Source organism: Carassius carassius, chromosome 36, assembly GCF_963082965.1.
Source record: "Carassius carassius chromosome 36, fCarCar2.1, whole genome shotgun sequence".
NCBI lineage: Eukaryota > Metazoa > Chordata > Actinopteri > Cypriniformes > Cyprinidae > Carassius > Carassius carassius.
In genome coordinates this window covers 16756908-16784206 of record NC_081790.1, presented here as the reverse complement: position 1 = coordinate 16784206, position 27299 = coordinate 16756908, and the positions used below count along the sequence as shown (strand labels likewise).

General features: G+C 37.3%; 1 protein-coding gene across 4 annotated transcripts; it reads left to right on the top strand.

Moving 5' to 3' along the window:
* Window positions 1-224: 224 nt before the first annotated feature.
* Window positions 225-25719, top strand: cxxc5a (CXXC finger protein 5a). Of its 4 annotated transcripts, none has more exons than XM_059526548.1 (3): window positions 225-859; window positions 10793-11833; window positions 24541-25719. In XM_059526548.1, exons 2-3 carry the CDS (start codon window positions 11015-11017, stop codon window positions 24583-24585), a joined length of 864 nt encoding a protein of 287 aa, XP_059382531.1. In that variant the 5' UTR covers window positions 225-859; window positions 10793-11014; the 3' UTR covers window positions 24586-25719. The 4 variants fall into 4 exon arrangements, with proteins under 4 accessions (XP_059382531.1, XP_059382533.1, XP_059382535.1 ...); XM_059526550.1 differs by having other exon boundaries at window positions 225-863; XM_059526552.1 differs by having other exon boundaries at window positions 228-859; window positions 24544-25719.
* Window positions 25720-27299: the final 1580 nt, after the last annotated feature.

The following is a 27299-nucleotide window of genomic DNA, read 5'->3' as shown; positions in this document are numbered from 1 at the left end:
AACTGAACCAAAAATGAGCATCACGCATTAAAAAAATCACAGCCCATAAGATATATATAACTAGTATATAATTTACATAAAGTTTAAAAATGCGCAGACATTTTTGGAACTTTAATAGTTTATTTTTCCATATTGTTTTCCATATTTTTCCAATAATATATTCCTTCGAGTAACACAAAAATATCTCGAAATGAAACCAAACAGTAGTATTACAAGTCATGCAGTCACCACGTGCATCCTTCTGACATTGTTTGATGGTAAATATGAATGTGTTGAAGGGAAGTTCAGTCTTAAAGCGGTATGACGACATATCAACTTTTGCTCCTAGAGAAGAAAAAAAATTTACATGCTGCACAGAGCAAAGCGGGACCCAGCCGCCACAAATCTCCGTCCTCAACATTAACCCTCAAATCTTTCACAATGTTCGTGCGCATCGATGAACACCCTACGCGTTCCGCTTCTACATTTAAAACGTCGCCGAATAGAAGCGTTGCGTGACGCGAAATGTCTTTGTTTATCTGTGCGTTTTGTCCGACTCAGCGTCGCCGAAAGTCCAGTTCGGTTTTTACGTGAAGCTCCAAAAATCTATGAAATGTGTTTGCATGTTCTTCTGGATGTAGAGGTGGGATTGCGAGAATCGAAAGGTTGGTGAGCCCACACGCTCAGCTTCCCAGAAAGTACGTTTAGCAATAATTCACTATTCTCTTCCTCGCGCGCTCGGCTCGGTCGAAGGCTACATGATTTCTGGAAGTGGAGAATAAGCTTTTTCTCCCTTCTTTTTGCCATCAATCTCTACGACAGGCTTGGAGAAGGGGCGCTCGGACAGTGGAAGCCCTCCCCTCTGCTCGGATCTGCCTTGGTAGGTGCGAATAAAAAAGGGGCCAGTGTTTGCAAATATGCAGATACATCGAAAGGGGGGGAATCATACTTTGTTGAAGTCTGCTCAAAGTTGGGATGTCATCTGCCTAATGATCTTGTTGACTGGGGGAACGGGAGAATGATTGTGCTGTACATTGTCAGTCGTGCTGCTGCAGACCGTACACTGGCACCGCAGAGACCCAGGTTTCAGATCATTGAGTCTAGACAAAAGGTATTTTTGTGCCGCTTTAATGTCAAATTAAATTAAAAGATCCGACACATATTGGACGATGTTTACTCATTCCCCCAGATTTGTGCTCTATGTCCTAATAGTAGCCTACTGTATGTATTTGTCCTTATGAAAACGCGATAACGATTCCCAGGAAGTAATATTGCTTTGGTTCTTCAGAACGCAACTATCACATTTTATCAATTGACAGCATATCCAAATTCTAATCGTATTTCAGTGCTGCGGTGGGCTGAACAAACTTAACACTCTCTTGGATAATTTGCTAGTAAAATTATGATGCCGATGACGTTTATGATAGTTGCTCCAGCATGTAACGACAGGTGGTATTGTAGTTTATGATGCGTTATGTTATAGACGCGGAACTTTTGGTCTACAGCAGAAGCACACCTGTGCGTTACTAAAACGCGGTGCTCGTTAACATAACGGTATATTGTAAAATACAAAAGGTTTTTTTTTTGGACTGTATTTCAAATTTTCTGTTTATTCGCTAGTGATTTATGGTAATTTGTTGAACTCATCGCGGAGGGATTAGCCAAAATGTGCGCTTCATTGTTCGCCGAGAGGATATTATCAGGCTGATGTCGCCGCGGAGAGCGCGCGGGGATTTACTGCTGCAGTCCGCGGCCGACAGCGCGTGGCGCTCATGCACGCACTGTTTGTGTGATTGCCACCAGTCATTAACTTTCGCTATGACGTAAAGTGTTGGAGAAGTTTTCAAGCGCTTTTAACTTTGAGCTATGCAAATACTCGGGACGCCGCTCGGCAAAGTCCACATCTGGCGGAGCGAGCTCTGAAAACATGAATTATTGTCAGCGTCCGCTGGATCTCGTGCGCAAGTGTGTCCGTGGACCGTGTGTAGTGCTTTCGTGTGAGAGCATGCATGCGTGTGTGTGTGTGTGTGTGTGTGTGTGTGTATGTGTGTGTGTGAAGCGGTGTGAGGAAGAAAGACAGCGGCAGGGGGAGATAGATGTGTGCGTGTCTTGAGAGATATGTTACGTTGGACTCCCCATTACCAGAATTACACGACGTTGCGTGACGTTGCGAAGTAACCTCAGTGATTTTTTCTCCTCTTTGAGGCTGCAGCTGTTTAATGGCAGTGGTTTATCCATTACTTTTAACTGGTCTTGGACATTTTACAAATATTAAAAGTTTTGTGTTTTTGGCTGATTGACTCAAATGATTTTTTTTTTTTTTTTTTTTTTAAATAGGCTATATAATGACTGAAAGAATATAGATAGATAGATAGATAGATAGATAGATAGATGCTGATGTTTACTAAATAAACTGTATTAGTGAAAATAGTTAAAAACGAACTCCAGGTTTGAGTTCCACTCCAAGTTTTCAATTTCCCAATGTGGTGAGAGAAACCCTTCTCCATTTAAACCTAAAAAAAAAGAAAACATGTAGGTCCGTGTAAAAAAAAGCATATACATATATATATATATATATATATATATACACACACACACACACACACACACACATACATAGCCTAAAATAAATAAATATGTCTCAAAGAAACTGCTGTACAATTTAAATGTATGATTCATTAATTAAAATACACACACACACACACACACACACACATATATATATATATATATATATATATATATATATGAAAACATACTTATTCTTACCAGTACTCTTTAAAATATTTTAATATATATAAGTGATCATACTAAATTTGATTGTATAGATAGACAGAGAGATCGATAGATAGATAGATAGATAGATAGATAGATAGATAGATAGATAGATAGATTGTCTTGCTGTTAAATGGGTAAAACCTAGTGGTTTGAAGGATATTGGCAAAGCATGGTAAATATTTAAAATAACAGTTAGCTACAATTTTGGGGTTGCACTGCACTGTGTCTTTTAATATAAGTTGCTTTGGATAAAAGCGTCCGCTAAATGACTAAATGTAAATGTAATAATTCTTGATCTAAATATGCCTGACATCATTTTTGGTATACACTGAATGACATTTTTTCTTCTTCTTCTATAAATCATGGTAAAGATGTATGATAGTCATTATTTTTTCCTCAGAAAATCAGCAGGACACAGAATGACAATAAGATACTTTACATAGCTGATACTTTAAAAACGTACAACTCTTGTTCACTGCAGAACTGTCTGTTGTAGAGCTGTTATTCAGTAGGGGGAGGATCGATTAGTCGTGTGTTTGTCCCTAGGGATGAGACATAAGCTGTCTTTGCAAACAGCTTCCCATGACATATTACCATTAGAGACCTCACAAACCTAAATATGCATAAATTAATACATTTTGTCAGTTAACATAAATGTTTAAATAGCCTGCTGCGGAGACGTATCTTCCAGTTACTCAGTTGAGATATCATTTTCATAACTTGTACCAGTGCCAACATAAAACAACGTGTGTATACAGACATACTGTAACTGCCATATGAAAAATAATTGCAGAATATGGCAGATGGAAATTAGAGGAGAATCTATGCCTATAATTTAAAGATTTTAAGGATTTACAGGAAGCAAAGTTTAATATTTCCAAAACCATCCTCTCAAATTGCTGTTTGGGTGTAATTAGCCATTACTGGACTTCCTTCCTTTTAATGTAGCGATATCAGTCATAAAACTCTCCAGACACATCTTTATGTAGCTATTATCTTGTGCTTTAGTACATTAATGATTCTGCTAAAATGAGTGTTGCGGCTATCACAGCCACACTACTTTTATCTTTTATACTTTTTGACACCCAGGGTATTGCAGTTACCCAATTTATAAATGCTGACCAAATCAACATTAACAGTAAGGTTTCACACATTTGGCCACATTTTGCTTTTGGCATATTAATATCTTAGAAATATTTATATTATTAGTGTCCTTGACTGCAAAGACAGTGAGAGAGGAAGAGATGAAACCCCCAAATTGTTACTCTGTGCCATCAAGTCATTACTGTGTGACAGATTGGCTCAGATTGATCAGAACATTAGCACAGCTTCAGTCAGTCAAACGTTAACAGCATGAGCTCCGAAAGTATTAGCATCTGCAGTAGGCCTAACTGATCATATCCTTTACACATATTATAGAAAAGCAAATCTGATGACTTGCTAGTAACATACAGTTTCCAAAAGTAGCCTTTTCAGCATTTAGCTAGTTGATGGTTTCACACAACAACCACACTGTTTGCTAGCATCAATGCTAGCAGCTGTCATTATAGCAGAATGAAAAGGACAACAATGTCTATTTCTCTCAACTTTGTGTGCTTTTTCATGTTGCCTTTTCCTGTTCAGCTGTAAGTTTTCTGACCTCTCAACCTCCGTTTGAAAATGAATCCCCACTTGTCAGTTACTCAATACTCATTCCATTTGATCAAATAATAATATCCTCAAAGGCTAATATCAACAAAATAGGATATTGCAGTTTATGTAACCTAATGACAGCTTTAGGAAAGAGCTATTTGTATTCCATCCTCACTTTTTTAATGGTTTCATTTCTGTTTTTAGATCATATGAGGTAATGTTGCCGACTGCCATTACAGTACAGCCCCGTTCTGTCCTTTGTCACCCCTAAATAGTCAAACATTATTGATTATGAAGAGTAAAGAGAGCTGAATTGATCAGACTGATGTATTTCGGCAGTCTCTGATACCAATTTATTATATTACTTTCACTTTAAGGATGGAACAAAAAAGCATTTTTTACATTTATATCTGAATTTCGTGTGAAGCGACTGACAGACGCAACCAATGAATGATTAATCAGTCGAACTGATTCTGACCATATGACAGATGAGATCGGGATGAATTTGTCTGTGAATGATGGTCTTGCCTAAGACAGTTTGTTCTCAGTCTGATTATTCTTTCAGTTGTTTCAGTTATTTATTGACTCATCTGACTTCATGCATTTTTCTCCAATATTTCGCAGCTTTGACATTCCACATTAGCTATAAATGGGTCATTATGTTTCCTCAACTGAGCTGCTGATTACATGGTTAAGGGTCTGATTACACAAGCTCTATTTGAATGAATACAAAGAATTACAATCATTCATAACCATGCTTTTGAATGGGCCTAGGTTAATTGCATTGGGGTCTGGCTTGCCATCTTTACAGCTGTGAGTGAGGCATTGTGCTGCCGCAAAGGAGAGAATGCAGTGTGTGGGCTGATGTATGGCATACACCTCTTAAAACGCGGCGCACAATCAGGTGCATTAAAAGTTCTCAACCCCTCGGCTGAGCCTCAACCTCACCACATCTGCATCAGCTATTGCTGTACCCTGAGTCATCTACCCTATTTGTTAAGTCATTTTTAACATGAAAGTCAAACCCCAAGAAAAGGACCAACATTTTCATGACTTCATCAACCACATTAGACACTCAATAGAACTATCTTGAATATTGTGTAATTTAATTGGCTTCCATTTAGGACCACAAACAATAAGACAAACACATGCAACCCAATACTCAGAAGAGTGGTCAATCAATATGGGGTTTTCAATAACGTCACACAAATGACGCAATGCAATAAAGGGACAAGCAATAAAAATGATCTCTTCTGTGTTAATCCATTCTTATTTGGCCTAATCAGAGAAATTTGACAGGGCATTTTGTTGATCACTTCCAATTAGAGATGCACAGTATAGCTGTTCTGTCTTAATATTAAAAAAGATTATATATCTAAGCTGATAAATTATGGCCAAATAATCATGGGATATATATATATATTTACACTACCAGTCAAAAGATTTTGAACAGTAAGATTTTTTTATGTTTTTTAAAGAATTCTCATCTGCTCACCAAGCCTGCATTTGTTTGATCCAAAACACAGCAAAAGAAGTAATATTGTAAAATGTTTTTACTATTTAAAATGGCTGCTTTCTATTTGAATATATTTTAAAATGTAATATCTGTCCTGTGATTTCAAAGCTGAATTTTAAGCGTCAAAATTCCAGTCTTCAGTATCACATGATCCTTCAGAAATCATTCTAATATTCTGATTTGCTGCTCAAAAAAGTGTATTATTATTAATATGTTTAAAACAGCAGAACTTTGATAAATAAATGTATTAACCCCCCCCCCCCCACACACACACACACACACCCCATTTCAAAGGTTTTTATTTCAGATAAATGCTGATCTTTGGATCATTCTATTCATCTAAGAATCCTGAAAACAATTTTACTAAACTGTTTTAAATATTGATAATAATAATAAGAAGAAAATGTTTCTTGAACAGAATAAATCTCTGAAGGATCATGTGACACTGAAGACTGGAGTAATGATGTTGAAAATGTAGCCTTGATCACAGAAATAAATGACATTTTTAAATATATTCAAATAGAAAGCAGTTATTTTAAATAGCAAAAATATTTCACAATATTACTGCCTTTTCTGTATTGTGGATAAAAACAATGCACGGCTTGGTGAGCAGAAGATAATTATTTAAAAAGCATTAAAAATCTTACTGTTCAATTACTGCATGTCATTTTCTTTCTTGCACAGTTAGTAAAATTTGAAGCAGTTTTAAATGTGAAGTTTGAATATGGGAATATTAAGGTGAGCATTCAGTCTTAAATAGGTAGATTGATCTTGAGGTCGTATCTTTCCAATGTATTACTTATTGGCTTTTAAAATCAATATCACCTAAAATTTCCATTTCGTGCATCACTGTTTCTATGTCTGTGGCTTCGTACTGCTTTGAAATGTCATTTGTTGTTCCAAAAATGTATCTTCATAATTGTACATTAAACATGAAAGATGTTCTGAGATTGTGTCACATCATGCAACCACTTGGAGCTCAATGTGGACAGACAAATTGCTGGTACTAGTCATTATAATAGCATAGCTAGTAAATCTTGATGGATTTATGCACATGCAAAATACATGGCAATTATATGTGGTGGAAATAAAATACTGTCAAGGAGGAATGAATGAAATGAGAGTGCTGCAATAACAATAATTTGACTTAATTTGAAAAATCTGTGACTTAATTAGACAAAAATGTTGGAAGAGCGTGAAGTGCATGTGGTTGACAGGATGTGGGAATCACACATCTGTAGATGGATAGGTTGATAAAATCAGAGGGTCAGAGGACACATCATTTGACTTGAGTCCTCAGTGAAGTCTGTGACACAGGTGTAGAGAAGCTGGAAGATAGTTTAACTTAAAGGTGGACCTGATGTTGAAGAGGTTACTATGATTGACAGGAACCGATGTGGAGGCAGCGACAGACAAATTCACTTATTTCAGCTTTTACGAGACCTCTGCGAACACAGGTCAGTCATTACAGGAACAGATGGAAACAACAAAATACAGAGAGCTGACAATGCTTAGTAACATCACACACTTTGTTTGCATTTTATTTGCTTTGAGATCAATGGTAGTGTTTTACCGCAGATAGCATCCGGTTCACTGGGAAGCTGTGTGACTGAATTCACTCCTAACGGAAAAAACTTCTCAAAACAGGAGGAAGCAAATCGATTCATTTATGTGCAGTGGGCTTATTTGCTAAGTCATTTTGTGGGCCCATTTCCATCCCCCTAATGGTTACTTTGGGAGCAGTAATTAAGCAAGTAGTGCTAACATTGAGCCACCTGTCCCTTGGCTTTTTCTTACACCATCTGACTGGCCGCTCTGCCTCTTTCGTACACATTTTGTGTTTTGACTTGAATTAAACATTACGCAAAAGTTTGGGGTTGGTAGGATTTTTCAAGGCTTTGGAAGAAATATCATATGTTCACCAAGGCTGCATATGTTTAATAAGAAAATACAGTAAAACCAGTAATATTTGTTTCTAATTTAATACAATTTAAAATGTAATTTGTTTCTGTAATGGCAAAGCTGAATTTTCAGCTTCATCCCTCCAGTCTTTAGTGTCCTTCGGAAATCATTCTAATGTGCTGATTCACTGCTCAAGAAACATTTCTTGTTATTATCAATACTGAAAACAGCTGTGCTGCTTAATATTTTTGTGAAAAACATTATTACTGGATTCTTTGATGAATAAAAAGGTGAAAAGAACAGCATGTGTAAATTGAAATATTTTGGACCATTATAGATGTCTTCACTGTCACTTTTAATCAATTTAAAGCATCATTTGTTGATTAAAAGTATTGGTTTCTTCTAAAAAAGAATGGTAGCATTCACTGGTCTTGGATTACAGCATATCATAACCTGAATTTCACAAACAAAACAATAACACGGATAAGAGTGTACATCATGGGGATGGACTGCGACACGCTGCTAGGATAACGTTTGGTGTGTGGTGGTGTGTGGCCAACTGTTGGCTTGGTGCAGCAACCATAAGAGTGGAACGGATTTGAGATGTGCCATATAGCCATTCCAAGCCAGGATAAAAGAGAAACCACGGGCTGTCCATGGCAAGCTAGCATGGTCCGTTAGAGACATGTTTTTCTCCTTAGCTTGGATGGGAAGTGAGTCATTGCTGCTAATACTGAATAAAAACGCTGCTATGTAATTTCAGCGCTTTTGGGACGTGAAGGTCGGGTGCTTCCACAGTCCCAGCAAGAGATGTGTGCGGCAGGGAAGGTTTGGCAGGCGTGAGGTAAAGCAGCCTGGTGCAGTGTGGCCCCTGGTTTGGGAAGGAGAAAAAGAGAAAGAGGCTGGCTGTGGTCCGCTGGCGCCACAGACCCCTGAGCTGGGGAGAATGCGGGGGCTGCGCTCCTGCCTTTGAAGCTTTACCTCCCACTAATTCTGGCCTTCCAATTTCCACACACTGCGTAGATCCCCTCCACCACCCCCTATCCTCTCCTCTCTCCCTCCCTGTCCCTTTGTTTCCCTTATAAGGACTGGCCCGGCCATTTCCTCAGCTTTTCTCAGTGGGGTTGTGTGTGTGGGTGTTTGTGGATGTCTCTGTTGTGGACTGGGGGCAGCCAATAAAAAACAAGAGTTGAGTTTTTGGCGTTTGGATTCTGTCATGAGGAAAAATTCTGTGTCCGGTCGTTCAGCGGCGTTCTGTCGTGTCTCATATTTCACTGCATGATTGACAGCGGGTCTCTTCGGATTATGTTACGAAACAGGCGCCTTTTCAAGTTTGCTAATGTGATTTTAAAAGTACATTTCTCCAAGATTTTAAACATTCTAACAGATAAAGTGTTAATAAATTACAGAGTGACATCTTAAACTACCGTTAATACATTTGAATTATTCTGGGATGAAAAACTCTAGGATATAATTAGGCCCCCAGGGAGGTAACAGGGTTGACCAGGGTTTTCTTTTTTTCTTTTTTTTTTTTTTGGACATTACAAGCCTTGCACTCAAGGTCGTGAAACTATATGTGCTTCTTAGAACTAAATTTTGATAATTCTACAGACATTCACTTGTCAGTTATCAACTATTTACTATTAAAAAACATAGCATGGATGACATTTTAAAATTGGGGACTATTCTCAAAAGTATAATGATAAAATTATATAGTGTCCTTGGAAAGCTAACTTCTTGAATATATGATTTCTTATAAGAAAGTTTTTTGGATTTATGAAGTCATTAGTTTAGGCACAAAACATGATGGTAACAGGGTTGACATATAACGTGGGTTCTAAAACTAAAATACTGTATAAAGAGAGCAAATTAAAACAAAACAGCTTTTATATTCATTTATTTTGTTTTATCAAAATGTGGATATTTGCTAAAACAGCAAGAAGTGGAAAGAAAAAACCACACAAGAAATGTTCTGTTTAGAGACATATCTATTTTAGCACATAGTAAAAGATGGCATATGCTTTCATTGCTGAAGTCATTTAACAATAGATAGCTACTGATACAGAAATCACACCTGTTTTGTAGAATGACCTCTTTACATCTTTATAACAGGCACAGCAGCTATATGTTATTATAGATTGTCAAGGGTATCATGGTAACATTCAGATTCAAAATAAAGTGGCACTGAAATATGTAGCAAAAGTATACATATGGGAGATAATGCCCGGCACCCTTCAGACTTTATGTGCTCTGCTCTTCAAAGTGAGTAGTACATAGTTTCAAAGAGAATTCTTCCTGTACTCTCACTGTTACTGCAGTGAATAAATGAATGAAATAACAGACAGGTAATTGGTTTGCTTGCACAGGTGACATCACACTTTTAAGAGGGATTTTCTTCATTGATAAGTTGACTGAAGTGGCATGAGACTTTGATGTATTCACACTAATATTGATTTTATTCATTCTCTATGATACACAGGCTATTTAGATAAAGACAAATTAATTGGTTCCTATCTTACTGTACAGTAATGTTTACTGTCTGCTTTACCTTGAGTGAAGCAACTCTGTCTCATCTTTTACAGAAACAGTAATTCATGCTTTTCTGAAAAATAAACCAATTTGGTGTGGTAAATTTATAATTGTGAAATAACGTTTTCATGGTTTACTTTTATGGTATTTTTTTTATTTATTATCATTCGAGGTGCTTTTTGTCACAGCATCTAGCTGTGGTACTGATCACGTCCATCTAATTTTTGCTTTACTCCGTCTACATAGTGTTTGAAGATAAATGTACATATTGATTTCCCAGGCACAGTAGGGGCATCGGTACAGCACTCAATAAAATGTTGGAGCCATGCGAAAGAAAGGTCCAAATCTCTGCTTATTGTTCTCAGTCACAGCTTTTTTGTTGTCAAGGTCTCTTTTAAGAATCAGAATGCTTTCAACATCTTTCTGTCTCTCTCTCTTTCTGTCTTTGTGTCTTAGTCTACAGGTTGCTGGCGGAAAGATGTGGATGAGGGCTGAAGTCTAGAGTCAAGGGCATCGGGGTCTGCCTGCCATTGGCTGGCCATTTTGCCCGTTAAGGGGAGGCTCCACCCTCACCTGGGCACTGAGCGGATTGCGAGTGCTGCCTGGCTCCTCCCTCGCCAGCCCCGTCCCCTCCCCAACCCCGCCCCCCCTCCCACGCTCACACCCCGGTGCTGGACCATGTCTGGCGGACAGCCGGAGGGCAGCCGGACACCCAAGGCCCAGGACCAGGACACGGACCAGGACCAGGACAAGCGCAGTTGTGGGGAAGACAGCCCCATTATCGAACGCCGCAACCGGAGCGGCATCATCAGTGAGCCCCTCAGCAAGAGCCTTAAAAGGTCTCGAACCCTCTCACAGTACACCGCTGCGTGCCCCCAGACCGCCAACGGACTGAAACACAACGGCCAAGCCAAGAGCCACACGGCCAAGCCCCAGCCCGCCCAGCAGCAGCCGCAGCAGCCTTCCGCCTCGGCCTTGGTGCCGAGCAAGCTGGACCGAACCCTGGAGCAGATGCTGGAGGGACAGAATGGCCTGTTACACTTTGCCCAGGCAGCTGCGCTGCTCAAGCGGGCGGGCATGGAGCACATGCTGCTGCCAGGGGGAATGGGAATGGGTGGGAGCGAGGTGGGGACGGTCGACCTGGAAGGGGCGTCGGTGGCCGACACGGTGGGAGGTCACACAGACTTCCCGTATGGTGTGGGCAGCGGTGGCTTCCCCTTTAACCCGGGGCTGTTCATCATGACGCCTGCCGGAGTCTTCCTCGCCGACAGTGCACTGCACATGGCTGGCTTGACGGAGTACCCAGTGCAAAGTGAGCTGGCCTCCGCCATTAGCTCCGGGAAGAAGAAAAGGAAACGCTGTGGGATGTGCCCACCTTGCCGGCGCAGGATTAACTGCGAGCAGTGCAGCAGTTGCCGGAACCGCAAGACAGGCCACCAGATCTGCAAGTTCCGCAAGTGTGAGGAGCTCAAGAAGAAACCGTCTGCTGCACTGGAGGTAAACGATAATGAGACTCTGTGAACTTAGTTGCATTTGTTCGCTAATGTTACAGAGAGAATTTTTTGTGGCCAGAAAGCATAATTACCTTCCTTGCTTCTGATTTGGGTGAACTTTGTACACGGTGGCGGTGTCTGCTGAGGGTTAGGCTGGGAGATGAGGCTTTGGGGTGACAGGTGGCACTGACAGTAGCAGGGGGAGGGAGATGAGACATGCACCATGGGGTTTATTCTAATCTGCCCCCCACTGCGGCATCACGTCACTCTTCCCACATCCTACCTCCCTGACACTACTAGGACACTCCTCAGAGACATGATGCCCTCTGGTATGGCCACTTTTATAGGTCCCTTCATTCATTAGTTCAGTTTTGAGATAGACTGGTGGTTTGAGAGATGCTGCTTTTGTTAAGATCAAGAATCGTATCGATGTGGTATGTTTAAGGATGTAGCGTGGGCATGATGTGAACGTATATGTGATTTTTGTGTTTTTATGTACGACGTAATCCATCTGGCCACAGGGCTGTCATCTGGAGCACCAGGTGTCAGTGACGAACAGCCCACCCCTCCTCTCTCTCTTCAGTGGGGGCTGATGGTCCTATAGACTTCTTGCTGAGGTCAACCCGAGTTGTTCGAATTGCACAAATTGCCAAATTTGAATAGTGTTCGAATTGTGCTGGATAAATTTCACATATTATTTATCTTTAAATCATCATGAAATCAGAATTAATGCCATTTGCTTAATTCACATTCCTGGCTTATTGTAAACGATCTGTGCATGCTATTTCATAGAAATAAAATGTATTATTATAGAAAATAATTTACTACAAGGTTCAGTTTGTCAACATTATTTTATGCGTTTGGTAATGAACTACAACAGATCTACAGCATTTAGTAATCTAGTTTTATGTTGATTCAAGAATATATGATTTTTATTTTGTGATTAATGTTTGTATGTTAAAGATGCATCAGTATATGTAGAAATGCATATTAGCCTAGATTAATAAATGCTGTAGAAGTATTCAGATTGTTAGTTCATATCCAGTTGCATAATTTTTCATGAACCTCATTGCAAATATTGTCAGGTTTGTCTTTATACCCTTAATTTGCTCTTTTACATAGTCTAGTGGATAATGTTAACCAACTACCAAATACACTACCATTCAGAATTTTGGGGTCTGTAACATTTTTCATATATATATATATATATATATATATATATATATATATATATATATATATATATATATATATATATATATATATATAAGCTTTTTATGCTAAAATGTAAAACTGCAGTTATCTGATCAAAAATACATAAAAAATCATAATATTGCAAAAATGATGGCAAAGCTGAATTTTCAGCATGCATGACTCCAGTTTTCCTTGTCACATAATCCTTTAAACATCATTCTAATATGCTGATTTGCTGCTTAAGAAACATTTATTATTATTCATGTTTAAGTTGTGCTACATAATATTTTTGTATTGTATTGTATGATTTAACAAATAATAATAATAATAATAATACTTTTAATGAATAGAAAATTCAAAAGAATAGCATTTATTTGAAATAAAAATATTTTGTGAGATTAAAAGAATAAATAAATGTCTTTACGGTCCCTTTTACATCTATAGGAAGAAAAAAAAAACTTACCTTAACTTACCCCAAACTTTTAAATGGTAGTGTATCACAGTTTCATTACATCTACATTCTAAAATATATTCTAACAGAAAACAGTCCTTTTAAATTTTACAAATATTTCACAATATTACTGTTGTTACTGCATTTTGATTAAATAAATACAGGCTTGGTGAGCACAAGAGACTTCTTTCAAAAACACGAAGATAGGTTGTGTAATTAATAAAAGCTTCCCACAAACAAAACAACCTGGTGCAAATAAAAAGGTCAAATATTGTACATCCTGAAATATATCAGTAGTTTCAATTTAATTAGAGTTTGACATGAATTGATCTGTTGTGACTCTTGCTTGTCTATCAGATCGTAGACAGTGTATGCTTGTACTGTCTGGCTGGAAGAAAAAAATACAGTTACAACCTGTTCAGTTGTGTCTCCAGCTATTATATATAGTTTTTTCTTTTCACACTCCTCATGTTTAGTCTTTTTTGTGCCTAATGTATTAGGTTATTTATAGATAAAAAAGATGACAAATGATTAAATTAGTTTGAAGGTACTCATGTTTCGTTTCAACAGACATCTGCTATATTCACAGAGATTATAGATTTGTCCATTTGATGTCTTCCACATAAATAAAACCTTTACATCAATTTATTATGATTTTTTTTGTTGTTGTTTTGTTTGCTGATTACAGAGTCATTGAAACACCATCCGTAAGAATAATAATGGCAGGGTGATGCTGTGTCACTAACATTTCAGTCATTAAAAATGGTCTAATAATTCCATGCCTTGTCTGCTCCCCCAGCTGTCCAGTCAGTGTGGAGTCAAACAAGGTCACGTCTGATGGCGTCTCGGGGAGCCCATGTGATTAAAATGTGTCTAAAACATAAAGCGCTGTCGGTTTATGGTTTCTTAAATAGATGTTAATTCCAGCGCCTATTATGATGGGAATAGTTTTGCACTAAGTGTCTGAGATGTGCTACAACTGCTGTTTTATTGCTACTAGATGGAGTTGAAACAGTGCAGTGTAAACCAAACCGAGCACAACACATCAATTGATACTTCTTTTTCAAATTTGTGAATACAAGTTAAATGGATAGATTCTGCATATTGTTAGCTACAGATTAATGCCACGTTAAGGTCTTGACGAAACCTAAAGATTGTTAAGGTTTTGTAGAAGAGGTCATCATACTGTATATAATACATATTGTAATACAAGAACATTGATTGAAATTTATCTTTTGAGAAATACATTTTGCTGTTTTGATCTCTTATCATCTCATCAACATTAATTACAAAATAGAATCAATCTATTACAGTGGGAGTCCTAACTAGCTTAACTAGCCAGACTAACTTAGTCAACCAGCTTCTTTCAGACTGACCAATTTCACCAGTACAGTTTTGTACCATTAATTAAAACATGAAATCATATCCACTGGCATGGAAGTTTTAACCAAGTTAACCAGCAAGACTAACTAGGTCAACCAGCATCATGCATGCCTACCAGTTTCACTAGTAATGTTTTGCTAATTAGACTGCTTAACATTTCATCAGCATTAATTAGAACATGAAATACTATCCATAATCAAGGGATTCATAACTAGCTTAATCAACAACATTATTTTGATCCACCAGCTTCATGCAGACTAATTAGTTTGACCGGTTACATTTTTGTTGTTTAGACCTGATTTCATCTCATCAACATTAATTGCAAAATGGAATCAACCTATTACCATGGGAGTCAACTAACTTGACCAGCAAGGCTAAATTTGCCAAACAGCTTCTTGCAGACTAACCAGTTTTGAAAATAAAGTTTTGTCATTTAGACCACTTAACATCTCATCACCAATAATGAGAACATGAAATCATATCCATCAGCATGGAATTTTTAACCAACTTAACCAGCAAGACTAACTTGCTCAGCCAGCATCATGCAGGCCTACCAGTTTCACTAGTAATTTTTTGCTATTTAGATCGCATAACATCTCATCACTATTAATTAAAGCCTGTGATCCTAATTATAAGTATTGAACTCTTAACTAGCTTAACCAACAAGACTATTTTGGTCCACCAGCTTCATGCAGACTGATTAGTTTGACCAGTAATGTTTTGCTGTTTAGACTACTTATCTCATCATCACCCTTAATTACAACATAGAATCCTATCTGTCAGCATGGGATTCTTAACCAACTTAACTAGCATGACTAACCTGCTTCATGTAGGCTGACAAGTTTTGCCAGTAACATACTTACACTGCTGAACATCTTATCGCCATTAATTAGAACATGGATTTCTATCTATCAGTATGGGATTCTTAACTAAATTAACAAGCATGTCTAATCTGGTCAACCAGCCACATGCATGCTGACTGCTTAACATCTCATCCCAGTTAAATAAAAAATGGAATACTATTGTATCTATGAGATTGAAATTCTTAACTTAACTTGCAAGATTAACCTGACCAACCAGCTTCATGAAAGCTGTTTTACCATTAAAGTGTTGCTGTTGAGGCTGCTTATCACCTCATCACCAATAATAAAAATCTTATCTTTCAGCATAGGAGTCTTAACTAGCTAAATTAGCAAGACAAACTTAGTCATAAAGCTCCTAAGTAGAACGATGACTAGTATCACCAGTAATTTTTTTATTTTTATTTTATTTAGACTGCTTAGTATCTCATCACCATTAACTACAACATGTAGTTCTATCTAAAAGCATGTGATTTTTGACTAGTTTGCCCAGCAAGACTAACATGGTCAGCCAGCTTCTTGCAGTCTAACCTATCCTAGCACATTTTGCAGGGCTAACTGAAGCCTGAACATGCACTGAACTTATATTCAAGTTTGTGTTTGACAGGTGTATTGTATTGGTGTGTATGGTAAAGCAACAGGGTGTGTGTGCGTGTGTTTAAGAGAGAGGGTACAGGCAGGGAGTGATCTTGCAGTACTGGGTGTTTTGCAGCTTTCACGGTGCATTGCTGGCATCTCAGAGAGAGCCATAAAAACAGAGGGGAGAGTGAGGGGGGAGGTAGCGTGCAGACGGTCAAGGCCTTTGCCACCTCACACCTCACTGACTGGAGATGTGGGGAATTATTTTAGGAAGCTTGCGTCTGAATGGAAATAAAGTAAGCATGGTAGAATTAGGAACGTGAGGCTCACCGGACCGATGCTCACATTCACACCAAGATCTCAGAACCTTGCTTGCATGTGGCCGCGTGACTGACTGTTCATTTGATTTAGTTGTGTTAATGTGCGTAAATCAGTTTGCATGTTAGCATTTGTTAGCATATGTATCTGTGAGGAAATTGCAAGGAACTGTTTGTTTACATTTCACTCTTACATTAAAGGGATAGTTCACCCAAAAAGGATCTCTCATGTTGGTCCAAATCTGTAAGACCTCCGTTCATCTTCAGAACACAAATTAAAATATTTTTGATGGAATCTCAGAATCCACTGAACGTAAATAGCGTATGCTGTTTTCCGCATGGCGCAGCTGACACAGAACAGCATACACTATATACATTTAGTGGATACTCTCCAAGATGGCACCAGGGTGACAAGGAGGAGATGAATTGTTGAATAAAGTCTTGTTTGAAAGTGTGTTCTTGTTGCTTCCTAAAATTACGGTTGAACCCCTGATGTCACATGGATTATTTGAACCATGTCCTTGCTATGTTTCTGGACCTTGATCGTTTAAGGACACTTGCAGTCCATGTCTAATATTAATTTGTGTTCCGAAGATGAATGGGGGTCTCACGGGTTTGGAACAATATGAGAGTGAGTAATTAATGAGAGAAGTTTCATTTTTGAGTGAACTATCACTTTAAATATTTATTATAGGGCTGCAACTAACGATTATTTTGATAATCGATTAATCTGTCGATTATTTTTACAATTAATCGATTAATCGGTTTATGTACTTATATTTTAGTTTTTCCCATTTTTCCCCCAAAGTAAATTATTAATAAAGGGTCTTTATAATTCAGCATAGATTTTTAAGAGATTTTAATAATTTTGCATTGTCATATCCTCATCACAAATATACCTGGAGTTGTTTTATTATGTGTTAGTAATCCTTTGTCGAACTCTTCTGCAATCAGAACACTGACCCATACTCTAGCAAATTTCACAAGGAGATTTCAAATAATGTTTTCACCATGGCAGTCCTTAGAGCTCCTAAAGTAGTTTAACATCCCGAACAAAGCTTATTAAGGAATCTTTCAGAACATATTTTCACGAAGAATAAGGATAAAACAGAATAAGATTGCAGTGCGTTGTATTTTATTATTTACTGGGAAACAGCTTTATAGCTTATGCTGTGAAATTGTAAACAATCCTTCGAATAAAGTGCCAATGGCATGAAACCTGAATGGAACTCACAATTTAAAGTAAAATCCATCAGAAGGTTGTCCAGAAAAAACGGACACACAAAAAACCTGCTGTGTGAAAAAGAGCAGTGAATACTTAGAAAAAAAAGTGCATTTCAAATATCTTTAAACATTTACCTCTCTCATTCAGTCATAATTAGGCTGCAAGACTGAATTATGAACTGGTAAACGACAAACTGATCACAGAACATGTTTGTAAAGCTTTAAATGTTAACTGTTAAAAAGCAATGTTATCAGCTTTTACGACTAAACATTTGCAAACAACATTGTACTGGAGAATCTGCACAAATAAAAGGCTTAGGGGCCGTTCACATATCGCGCCTAAAAACGCGTGGAAAACGCTAGGCGCACCGCTTTCTCCTTCTTTCCAAAACGCTCGGGCAGAAGCGCCCCTGAGGCGTCTGCCTTTGCTAAGCAACCATGACGCGCTCTCTCCTAGAAGACGCGGAAATTTCAGCAAAGGATAAATGGATTTGCAGCTCAAAAAATCGATTGCAGTAGCTCTGCTACTAAATTTATTTCAAAATGGGAATCCATATACAGCTATGATCAGCTGTTCCTTTCATCTTGACTGAGCTTTTAACGTTGTTACGGGAAAGGATGAAGCTGATTGGTTAGTTCTTGTCACAAACGGGTGCGTCGCGACCGCGTCGCTTCCATTATGAGCGCGCATACTGCGCGCCTACATTGGAAATAACGAACATGAGCGCGCAAAAGACGCGATATGTGAACGGTCCCTTAAACAGTTCAGTAGTGCAGAGTTTACAGGTTAATCTTCTTTTTTGAAGGCTCAAAATAAAGTACTCCCACATCCTGCTGAATGCTGCAGACGCAGTTCGGGAAGCACGTGACATAAAACGAGGCCAGCTATTGGCTATTCGCTACTTCTCCTGTTGTACTGGCTGAGTAAATCCTCCGGTGGCTCATTACTGCCACACTTTGGTCACCGCAGATTTGAAATATGCACGAAATAAGCCGCTTACGGCAAATAAATTATTTAGCAACGAATCGATGACTAAATTAGTTGACAACTATTTTAATAATCGATTTTAATCGATTAAATCGATTCGTTGTTTCAGCTCTATTATATATATATATTCTGAGTGAGAGTGTCAGAGTGTTTATATATCAATTTATATGTAAACTTTTTTTCCGCATATCAATGTCAGCTTCTAGCACTAAATGAGTGTGTGTTTGTCATATTTAAATAAAATTAAAATAGCTTAAGCCACACTAAGCTGGTTTACTGGTCTTGTCTGGTCAAGCTGGTTTGTTTTGCACATTTCAAGAGAGTTTTGCTCGTCAGCTGTTTAGACTGGAAGAACAGCTGACCAGCCAGCTAAATCAGCTAAGCCTCTAGCTAGACCAGCTTAAACCACCAACGACTACTTTATTTTGTAATTTTTTATTTTTATTATTAATATTAATTGATTGATTCTAAAGTTACAAAAGGTTTTCTGGTGTAATTTAATCTAGTATGTAGCATACAAGTGTTAAAATGTTTAGAAGTGTAACCTAATGTAGTCAAGGTGATTCAATATAAAATAGATTGATTCATGATGATTCATATAAAAGTCTAATATTGATGACTTGAATAAATCAACTTAATTGAATTCAGCACAGTTTTTGACAGTGTAAATATATAAATATATCTTGTATATATCATGGTATATCTATACCATGTTCTGTGGGAAAAAAATACACTATAAATTGTACAGTTTTTAATTGTAAAAATGCTAAATATTTTCTGTTAGGGTTAGGATGTGGTATTTATTACTATAGCTGTATATAAAACCAATAGAAGTTTATGCAATGTCCCCATTTAGATAAGTAAGTAAATGTGTGTATGTGTGTGTGTCTCATGACAGTCGCATTAGAGGGTGAAGGGTTGATTTGAGATGATGGTGGTATCAGTGCTCTGAAAGGGGGAGACGGTCTCTTCTTGGCATGTGCACACAGAGAAAAGCTGTCACCCTGCACCTCTATCTGTCACCCTGACACACACACACACACACACACATTCACACTCTCACTCAATCACAAAGCGAAGGCACACATGACCGCAGGGCTGCATACAGCACACACCTTTACTCATGGAAAGCAATAAACAGATCAGCATAGACACTTTCTGAAACAGGGTTCAAAAGGGTCAAAAATGTACAGTGTGTGTATATATATATATGTATATATGTATATATATATATATATATATATATATATATATATATATATATATATATATATATATATATATATATATATATACTTTTTCATGATTTTGAAAAGTCTCATGCTCACACTGGCTGCATTTATTTGATCAAAAATACAGTAAAAACTAATACTGTGAAATAATATTATGATTTAAACAACTGTTTTCTATTTTAATATATTAGAATAATTTTTTGTGATAGCAATAAATAGCATGAATTACTCCAGCTGATCTTTCAGAAATAATTCTAAAAGGCTCAATTATTATTGTCTTAACTGTTGCTGCTGATCGATTTAATGTGTCCTTACTGAATAAAAGTACTTACCCAAAACTGAATGACAATGTATCATGGTTTTCTCAAAATATTAAGAAGAAAAAACTGCTTTAAACTCATAATAAGAATTGTTTGACAATGAAGACTAGAGTAATGGTTGCTGAAAATTCAGCTTTGCAAACAGAAATAAATTAAATAAATATATATATATATATATATATATATATATATATATTAAACTAGAAAATTTTAATAATATTTCACAATATTACTGTTTTACTGTATTTTTGATCAAACAAATGCAGTCTTGTTGAGCACAAGAGATCACAATGGCCCAATAAATCACAATAACTTAATTTAACCTTCAATCCACAATTTTTAGCTCAGGCTTATTGAACGGAAACAGTGAAACTGTGCTCTTGTCCCTTCAGGTCAGTAATACAGCTCCAGTGTATCACTGACCTGTGGAAACTGAACCCTCAGCAGATTGGAGCGGTAACTTATTCATAGGAAAATCAATAAACACAGATTAAGATGGTGGATCTTTTGGTTGACACCTTGCAGGAATGATGACCTTGGAAACGCATGCTACTGAGCAGTCACCCCCTTGTCAGGATCCAGTGTTTGTATAGATTTAGGGTTAAAGGTCGTGGGTCAGGCGTTATAGTGGTTGCCTGTGGGCAAGGCTTCTGAAAGAGGCTTGGGCGTTAGGGTCACTTCCAGTGGGTTGTGACAAGCCAAAGGTCACCACCAGTGAATTTTCAGGCGTTTGTGTTCAAGACACACCCATAGTGTTGCATTTTATCTTTACATGCAGTCAGCTGTATGCATGTTGCATTGTTTTCAGATGAGTATTTACTTAAAATTTCATTTAAGTCTCTATATTAGGTATATGCATGAAATGCAGCACAAAACAGAATATTGAGATGGTCTTAACAGTAAGGATTTTTGAGCAATTATCAGACTTTTAATTGCTCTGCCAATATTTTAATAGCAACATATATTTAGCAAAATATTCATGTCAGAAAAAAACATATTGCTGGAAAATGTATGAAAATGAAAAAAAAATTTAAAAGTAAAAAAAAATGTTCTAAAGCTGTCTGATGTTAGCATATTACTAAGCAAACAATATGATGCTTTAATAACCATAAATATATTTCACACATAAATACTAAGCAAAATAGTACTTTTTAAATTATTTTTACCAATATATTTGGGTATTGAATCTCAATGCATTCTGTGATTATCTTCTCCATAAAGGAAAATTGCAATGTTGCATTCAGTTTTGATGTCTGAAACTGTATCTTCTGTATCAGCCACGAGAGTCTGAGAGAAAATAAGATTCATATACTCTCCAAAGTAAAAAAAAGAAAATTGGCTGACAATGAAAATATGTTTCATCCAATAAATACTTAAAATACACCTGCAACCTCGATTTACAACATGATATTAGGAAGTGATAAACCATTAAAGTGTTCAGAATTAACGCATGCCCAGCTGTTGTCATGGGAGCACTCTAGTTTAGTCCGTTAAGTCTGGCCCATATATTTCTCTGTTTGTTTAAAATATGTCTGTCTTAGTTTGTCTTGTTCAGGAACGCTTGAATGATAGTGAGTGTGTGGGCTGTTGCACGTGTGATCATGTGAGCTGGGTTGTGTTTTTTCTGCTCATTGCTTGGGCCAGTGTTGGAGAACATTTAAGATTCTCTGCCGCAGTAGTGTTGCACTGTTGGGGGAAAGGCACTTTATCTTCTCAGCAATGACTGAGCTTTAGCCCCCTTCAACCTCAACCTTGCCTCACAAGGCTTCTTGCTTTTCCTCAGCTGGCCCGGACTCAGCGCCCACCTGAGTCCCGCCGCAGATGCCAAACCGACAAGACGTGCAGCACTGAAAGAATACAGAGAGGGAGAGATAAAGAGGCCGTGGCGAGAGCAGTGTGGTGGGTTTTCGATGTGACTGCGTGGTGACTAAATAATGAATGTGGCGTATTGGGTTTCACGTGGAGCCAGGGCCATGGCCCATGGCTGGAGAGGAGGAGGGGGGCAGGAAAGACAGAACAGGGAAGGAAAGAGGGAGAAGGAGGAATTAGATGAATCACACGGCCGCAGAGAAGAGCGAAAGGATGCAAAACAACCAAAGTCTGTATTTTAGCCTGGAAACAGTTTCTAAATGGTGTCTGCTTATAGTAGAATGAAATTTAGAATTGAATCACATAATTGTCTTCATTTGAAGGTGCTTTGCTTGTCAAATGTTTGTCCTCTGACATATTTTCTATTGAAACAGGAAGTTTAAGCAGGAGATATCTAAGACCTTATCCCCTTTTTAAGAATTAACCAATAAGCTTTAGCTACGTCACATCTGTCCCTGCATCCAAATATATGCATACTATCATACCATATAGTAGGTGAAAAGCACTGTGTGAAATTTTCAGGATGTTGGTTTTATAGTACTCATAAAACAGTATGCGAAAAGTACTCAGTGACCTACAACTTACATCTGAATATGCATACTTTAATACTATATTGTAAGGGAAAAGAGTATGTGAAATTTGTAGTATGTCAAACTTTGCAGTATTCATAAAATAGTAAGTGAAACATATAGCTGGCGGGAAAAAAAAAATATGTGAAATTAGTAGTATGCAAACTTTGGAGTTTTTATTAAACTTAAGCAAAAAAGTACTCCATGACCTACAACTTGTGTCCGAATAAGCATATTTCCATCCTTTATAGTAGATGAAAAATAATATGTTAAAAAAGTAGCATTCTGGATTTCATAGCATTTATAAAACGGGAAGTAAAAAGTTCTCAATGACTTTCAACTTTCATCCAAATATGCATATTTTAATACTATTAAGCGGAAAACAGTCAAATTTGCAGTATGTCATTTCGTAGCATTTGTAAAACAGTAAGCTAAGAGTTCTCAGTGACCTACAACTTACATTTGAATATGCATACTTTAATATTGTATAGTAAGCAAAAAAGGGTATGTGAAACTTAGTATTCATAAAACAGTAAGCAAAAAAGTACTTATTGCCTACAACTTGAATTTTAATATACATACTTTTATATAATATAGTAGATGAAAAACACTGTGCAAAATTACTAATGTGCTTGACTTTGTAGTATTATAAAAAAGTAGACGAAAAGTACTCAATGACTAGTCTCAGCCTCAGATGTCACACCCATGGACCGTTGGCTAAACTTCTGATGCATATGGGACACAAAAATGGAAACACTTCAGTAGTGTCGAAGTCATCATCAGATTGGTTGAATTATCCAGGATTTCTGGGAGATGTGTGTGTTGCGTTCTTTAACGTTCCACCTGAAAACAAAGATACTGTGGCACCAAACCCCCTCACAAAAGAAGAAAGCCGTCAACTGTGAAGATGAGCACTTATCAGGATCAACTAAACAATGGAGTTTCAAAAGTATGTTAAATATTTAAAGTTCGTGACATATAATCTAATAATGTTCAAGAGTTTTACACACCAGTCTATTATTGTGGCGACATTCCCACACCCCAAAACGTCCAGCTGAATGAAATGAACTGTGATTGGTTGTTTGACATGTCGGTCAAACGGCCTCATGGGTGGGCCTTAGCCAATGAAAGCTGGATCGTAGTATCTATGTGAGACTACTCAATGACCTACTACTTCTGATGAAATTCTGGAATGGGCATCCAATGGACACTGTTCTATCTCATGAGGCCCCAGGAGAAGATTCATGATTGGCAGTGAAGTGACGATATAAGAGCCAAAATGGCGGATAGAGTACGTTTCGATTTCAATCATAATACAGACTTTTGTAGTCCAACAGTACAGACAATGTTTTTTTTAATGGGAGCAAAGTTTGTTCCTCATCAAATGAAGTACCTGTTTAGGTAGTGAGCACTTTCGGACACACCTTGTGAGACCTAATTAGCTAAATACTAGTCGGTTGCAGGTGGTATTCGGAGGCGGGGAATTCACGTTCTAGAGAGTATGTGATTGGACAAAAATCTGTGTAGTACAGGATGAGTCATTAGTATTTTTGCTGTGAAAGAGGAAGACTTCAAAGCTAACAGACATAACTAAAAGCCACAAAATGCTAATTTGGATCTAACAAATTTAGGTCTATATGGTTTTTTTTTTTTATCCAACTCACACTCTACTAAATGCACCCCATTTCTGTCCCCTCCCCCCATTTCTCTTTTTCTTTCTCTAAGAAGGTGATGCTGCCGACAGGTGCAGCGTTCCGGTGGTTCCAGTAGGACTGTGACCTCTGACCTCCACCCAAAACTCTGCCATCAAGTGCAATGCCAACTCTCGCTTGGATCATCTCGGGCACCAACACTGGCTGACATACACAAACTACATAAAAAAAAAGAAAGAAACACAAGACAACTATGAAAAAAAAAACTTCATCACAAGATACAGAACAATGAAACAACAATACAAAAAGAATCAAATGAGTAATGGATGCACCTACTTATTCCTTGAACCAAAAATTTAAACATAAATAAAAATATCTATGGCAACTTTCATTCCCTTTTATATGTTTCCATTTTGGTACCTTTTTGTTCCTTTTCCAGCAGATTTTTTCTGTGGCTTAGACATGGAACTGTTCATTGACAAACAGAAATGGCGGACTCAGTGTGGACAATCAACAAAATTTCTGTGTTTGGTGTTAATGTTGTTCACGTGTGGAAAGATACAGTACTTGTGTAGAGAATGTAAATTTTACGCCTATATTTTAAAATTAGTGGCTAATGGCAAGCACTATTGTAATTTAGGACCATTGTTCTTACTTATAAACTGTATTTTATGATTGTTTCTGTTTTTGTTCTTTTTTTTTTTTTTAGTTTGATTTAAATTTAGAGTTTTAAAAACTGATCAATGTTTGTCTTTCAATGGAGAGTAAATATTCCAAAAACTACAAATCCAGTTTTCTGAATGAACAAATATGCATCATAAAAAACCCTACTCTGACGACGACTTGGACGATAAAATTGTCATTGTTTCTGTAGGGTTGTTACTACTGGAAGCTCCAAACTTTAAATATTTCAGTTTGTTTTACTGTACTGACAGCCTTTTGTTATATCATGTCAGATTACATCATATCATGTCGCGTAGTATCACGTCGAATCACGTTCCACGTGATGTTACATTTTATTACGGCTCGTCACATTATTGTTCTCAGTGTACAGGTCTGAATCTTTACGGAGCCCTCCACAGCGCTTGGTCGGCTCTATCGAACGCACTGAAAAAGATTGAACTTTTTTTGTTTTGTTTTCATGACATTGCCGGTAGCTACATCTTTTAAAAAAAGCAGCAATGTTTGTATTGGATTAGAACCATGGGCTGGTTTTGTGAATAAAAACAAATGCATGTATTTGTGTCGAAAATTTACAGCTCTGACGTCTGTCTATTTGCATGTTTTTTTAAGAAACAGCAACAAACGTACAAAAACAAATTATAACAATATGGAAATGTTCGCAGAATCCTCTAGGTCGTTCCCTTTTCCATTCAAGCAGTAAAATAAAAAGCAATGGGACAAAATATGTCATTTTGAGATGCGATAAAGATGTTTTATCAAGAGTCTTTGATTTCTTCATCTTCTTCTACTTAATATCTGACACATTTATAGCAATGACAATGAAGAAGAGTGTGCTTCTGGCTTCTGGTCTGTGGCCCACTGATCTTAATATCTTTGCATTCCTTTGTACAGTACGGTCTGACATTTAAAGGTAAAAAAACACAATTAAAAGACAATGAATTATTGATACTCAGCCAACGTCTCTGACCAGCAGTCTTTGAAAGCTAATCAGTGGTAAGGTAAATGGGAAGGTAAGGCTCTTTTGGCAGCTCAAACACCTTTTGAGCTTTTTGCTCTGAAGATCACCATGCAAAAGAGAATAGGGGGTGGCTGCATCATTCACATGGATTGTGTGTTTGGATTTTTGTGTGTATAAACTTTCAAGGATGGACTTGAGAATTGACTACAGAATTATTATCTATGTTCATAGACCTTAATCAGGTAAGACACCATGTTGAATTTAACGTGTCTGTGAGGGACAGACGTGCAGTTGCACTGTATTAAGGTCCTGTATAAAGATTGTGTCAATCATCAACTATCAATTATCAACAAATTGTCAAACAGTCAAAACTGTTTTGTCAACTACATGTTTTTTCTTTTTTTTTAGGAAGACGTTTCCATTCCAAACAATTGGTATGAACGCACTGTGCTGCAATCCCTCACAGCCTTGTTTTTATACCTGTCAAAAATGAAATATTACGCTACCCCATAAGCCTTATGGACATGGTCAAATTTAAAACTCATTGTCTAATAAGTAAGACATACAATCAGGGGTGTAGGAACTATTTTAAAAAGCATTATAAGAGGGATATTTCTTTCCTGAAGTACAAGTTGCACGATTAAATCTTGCTTGAAGGGATATTCCACCCAACAATTTTGTCATTATTTGCTTACCCTCATGTCATTCCAAATATGTACTCATTTCTTTCTTTTAGATACTTTTGAAGAATGTTGCTTACAAAACCATTTTGGTGCCCATTGACTTCCATTGTATGTACAAGAATATAATGGAAGTCAATGGGAAACGAAATTGTTTAGTTACCAACATTCTTCAAATATGTTCCTTTGACTTCCACAGAAAAAAAGGAAAAACATGTACATTGAAATAATGATAGAAATTTCATTTGGGTGGAGTATGTTTTTAATTAAAATTAACAATAAAATAAAAATATGTTCAAATTACCTGCATTTTTAACATAGTTTTATGCAGGCGGATGAGAGATCTCACTGGTGCCCTATATCGTCTATGACCAGGACCACCACTGACTAGCGGGAAGAATAATACTTAATGTAGCAAACTTTTTAACGACTGGTAAGGGGAGTGAACTAGCCTCCGACAGCTTCTGCAGCAGCCGAGTTAATTGCAGCTTTTTAGAGGGTCTGAGATGA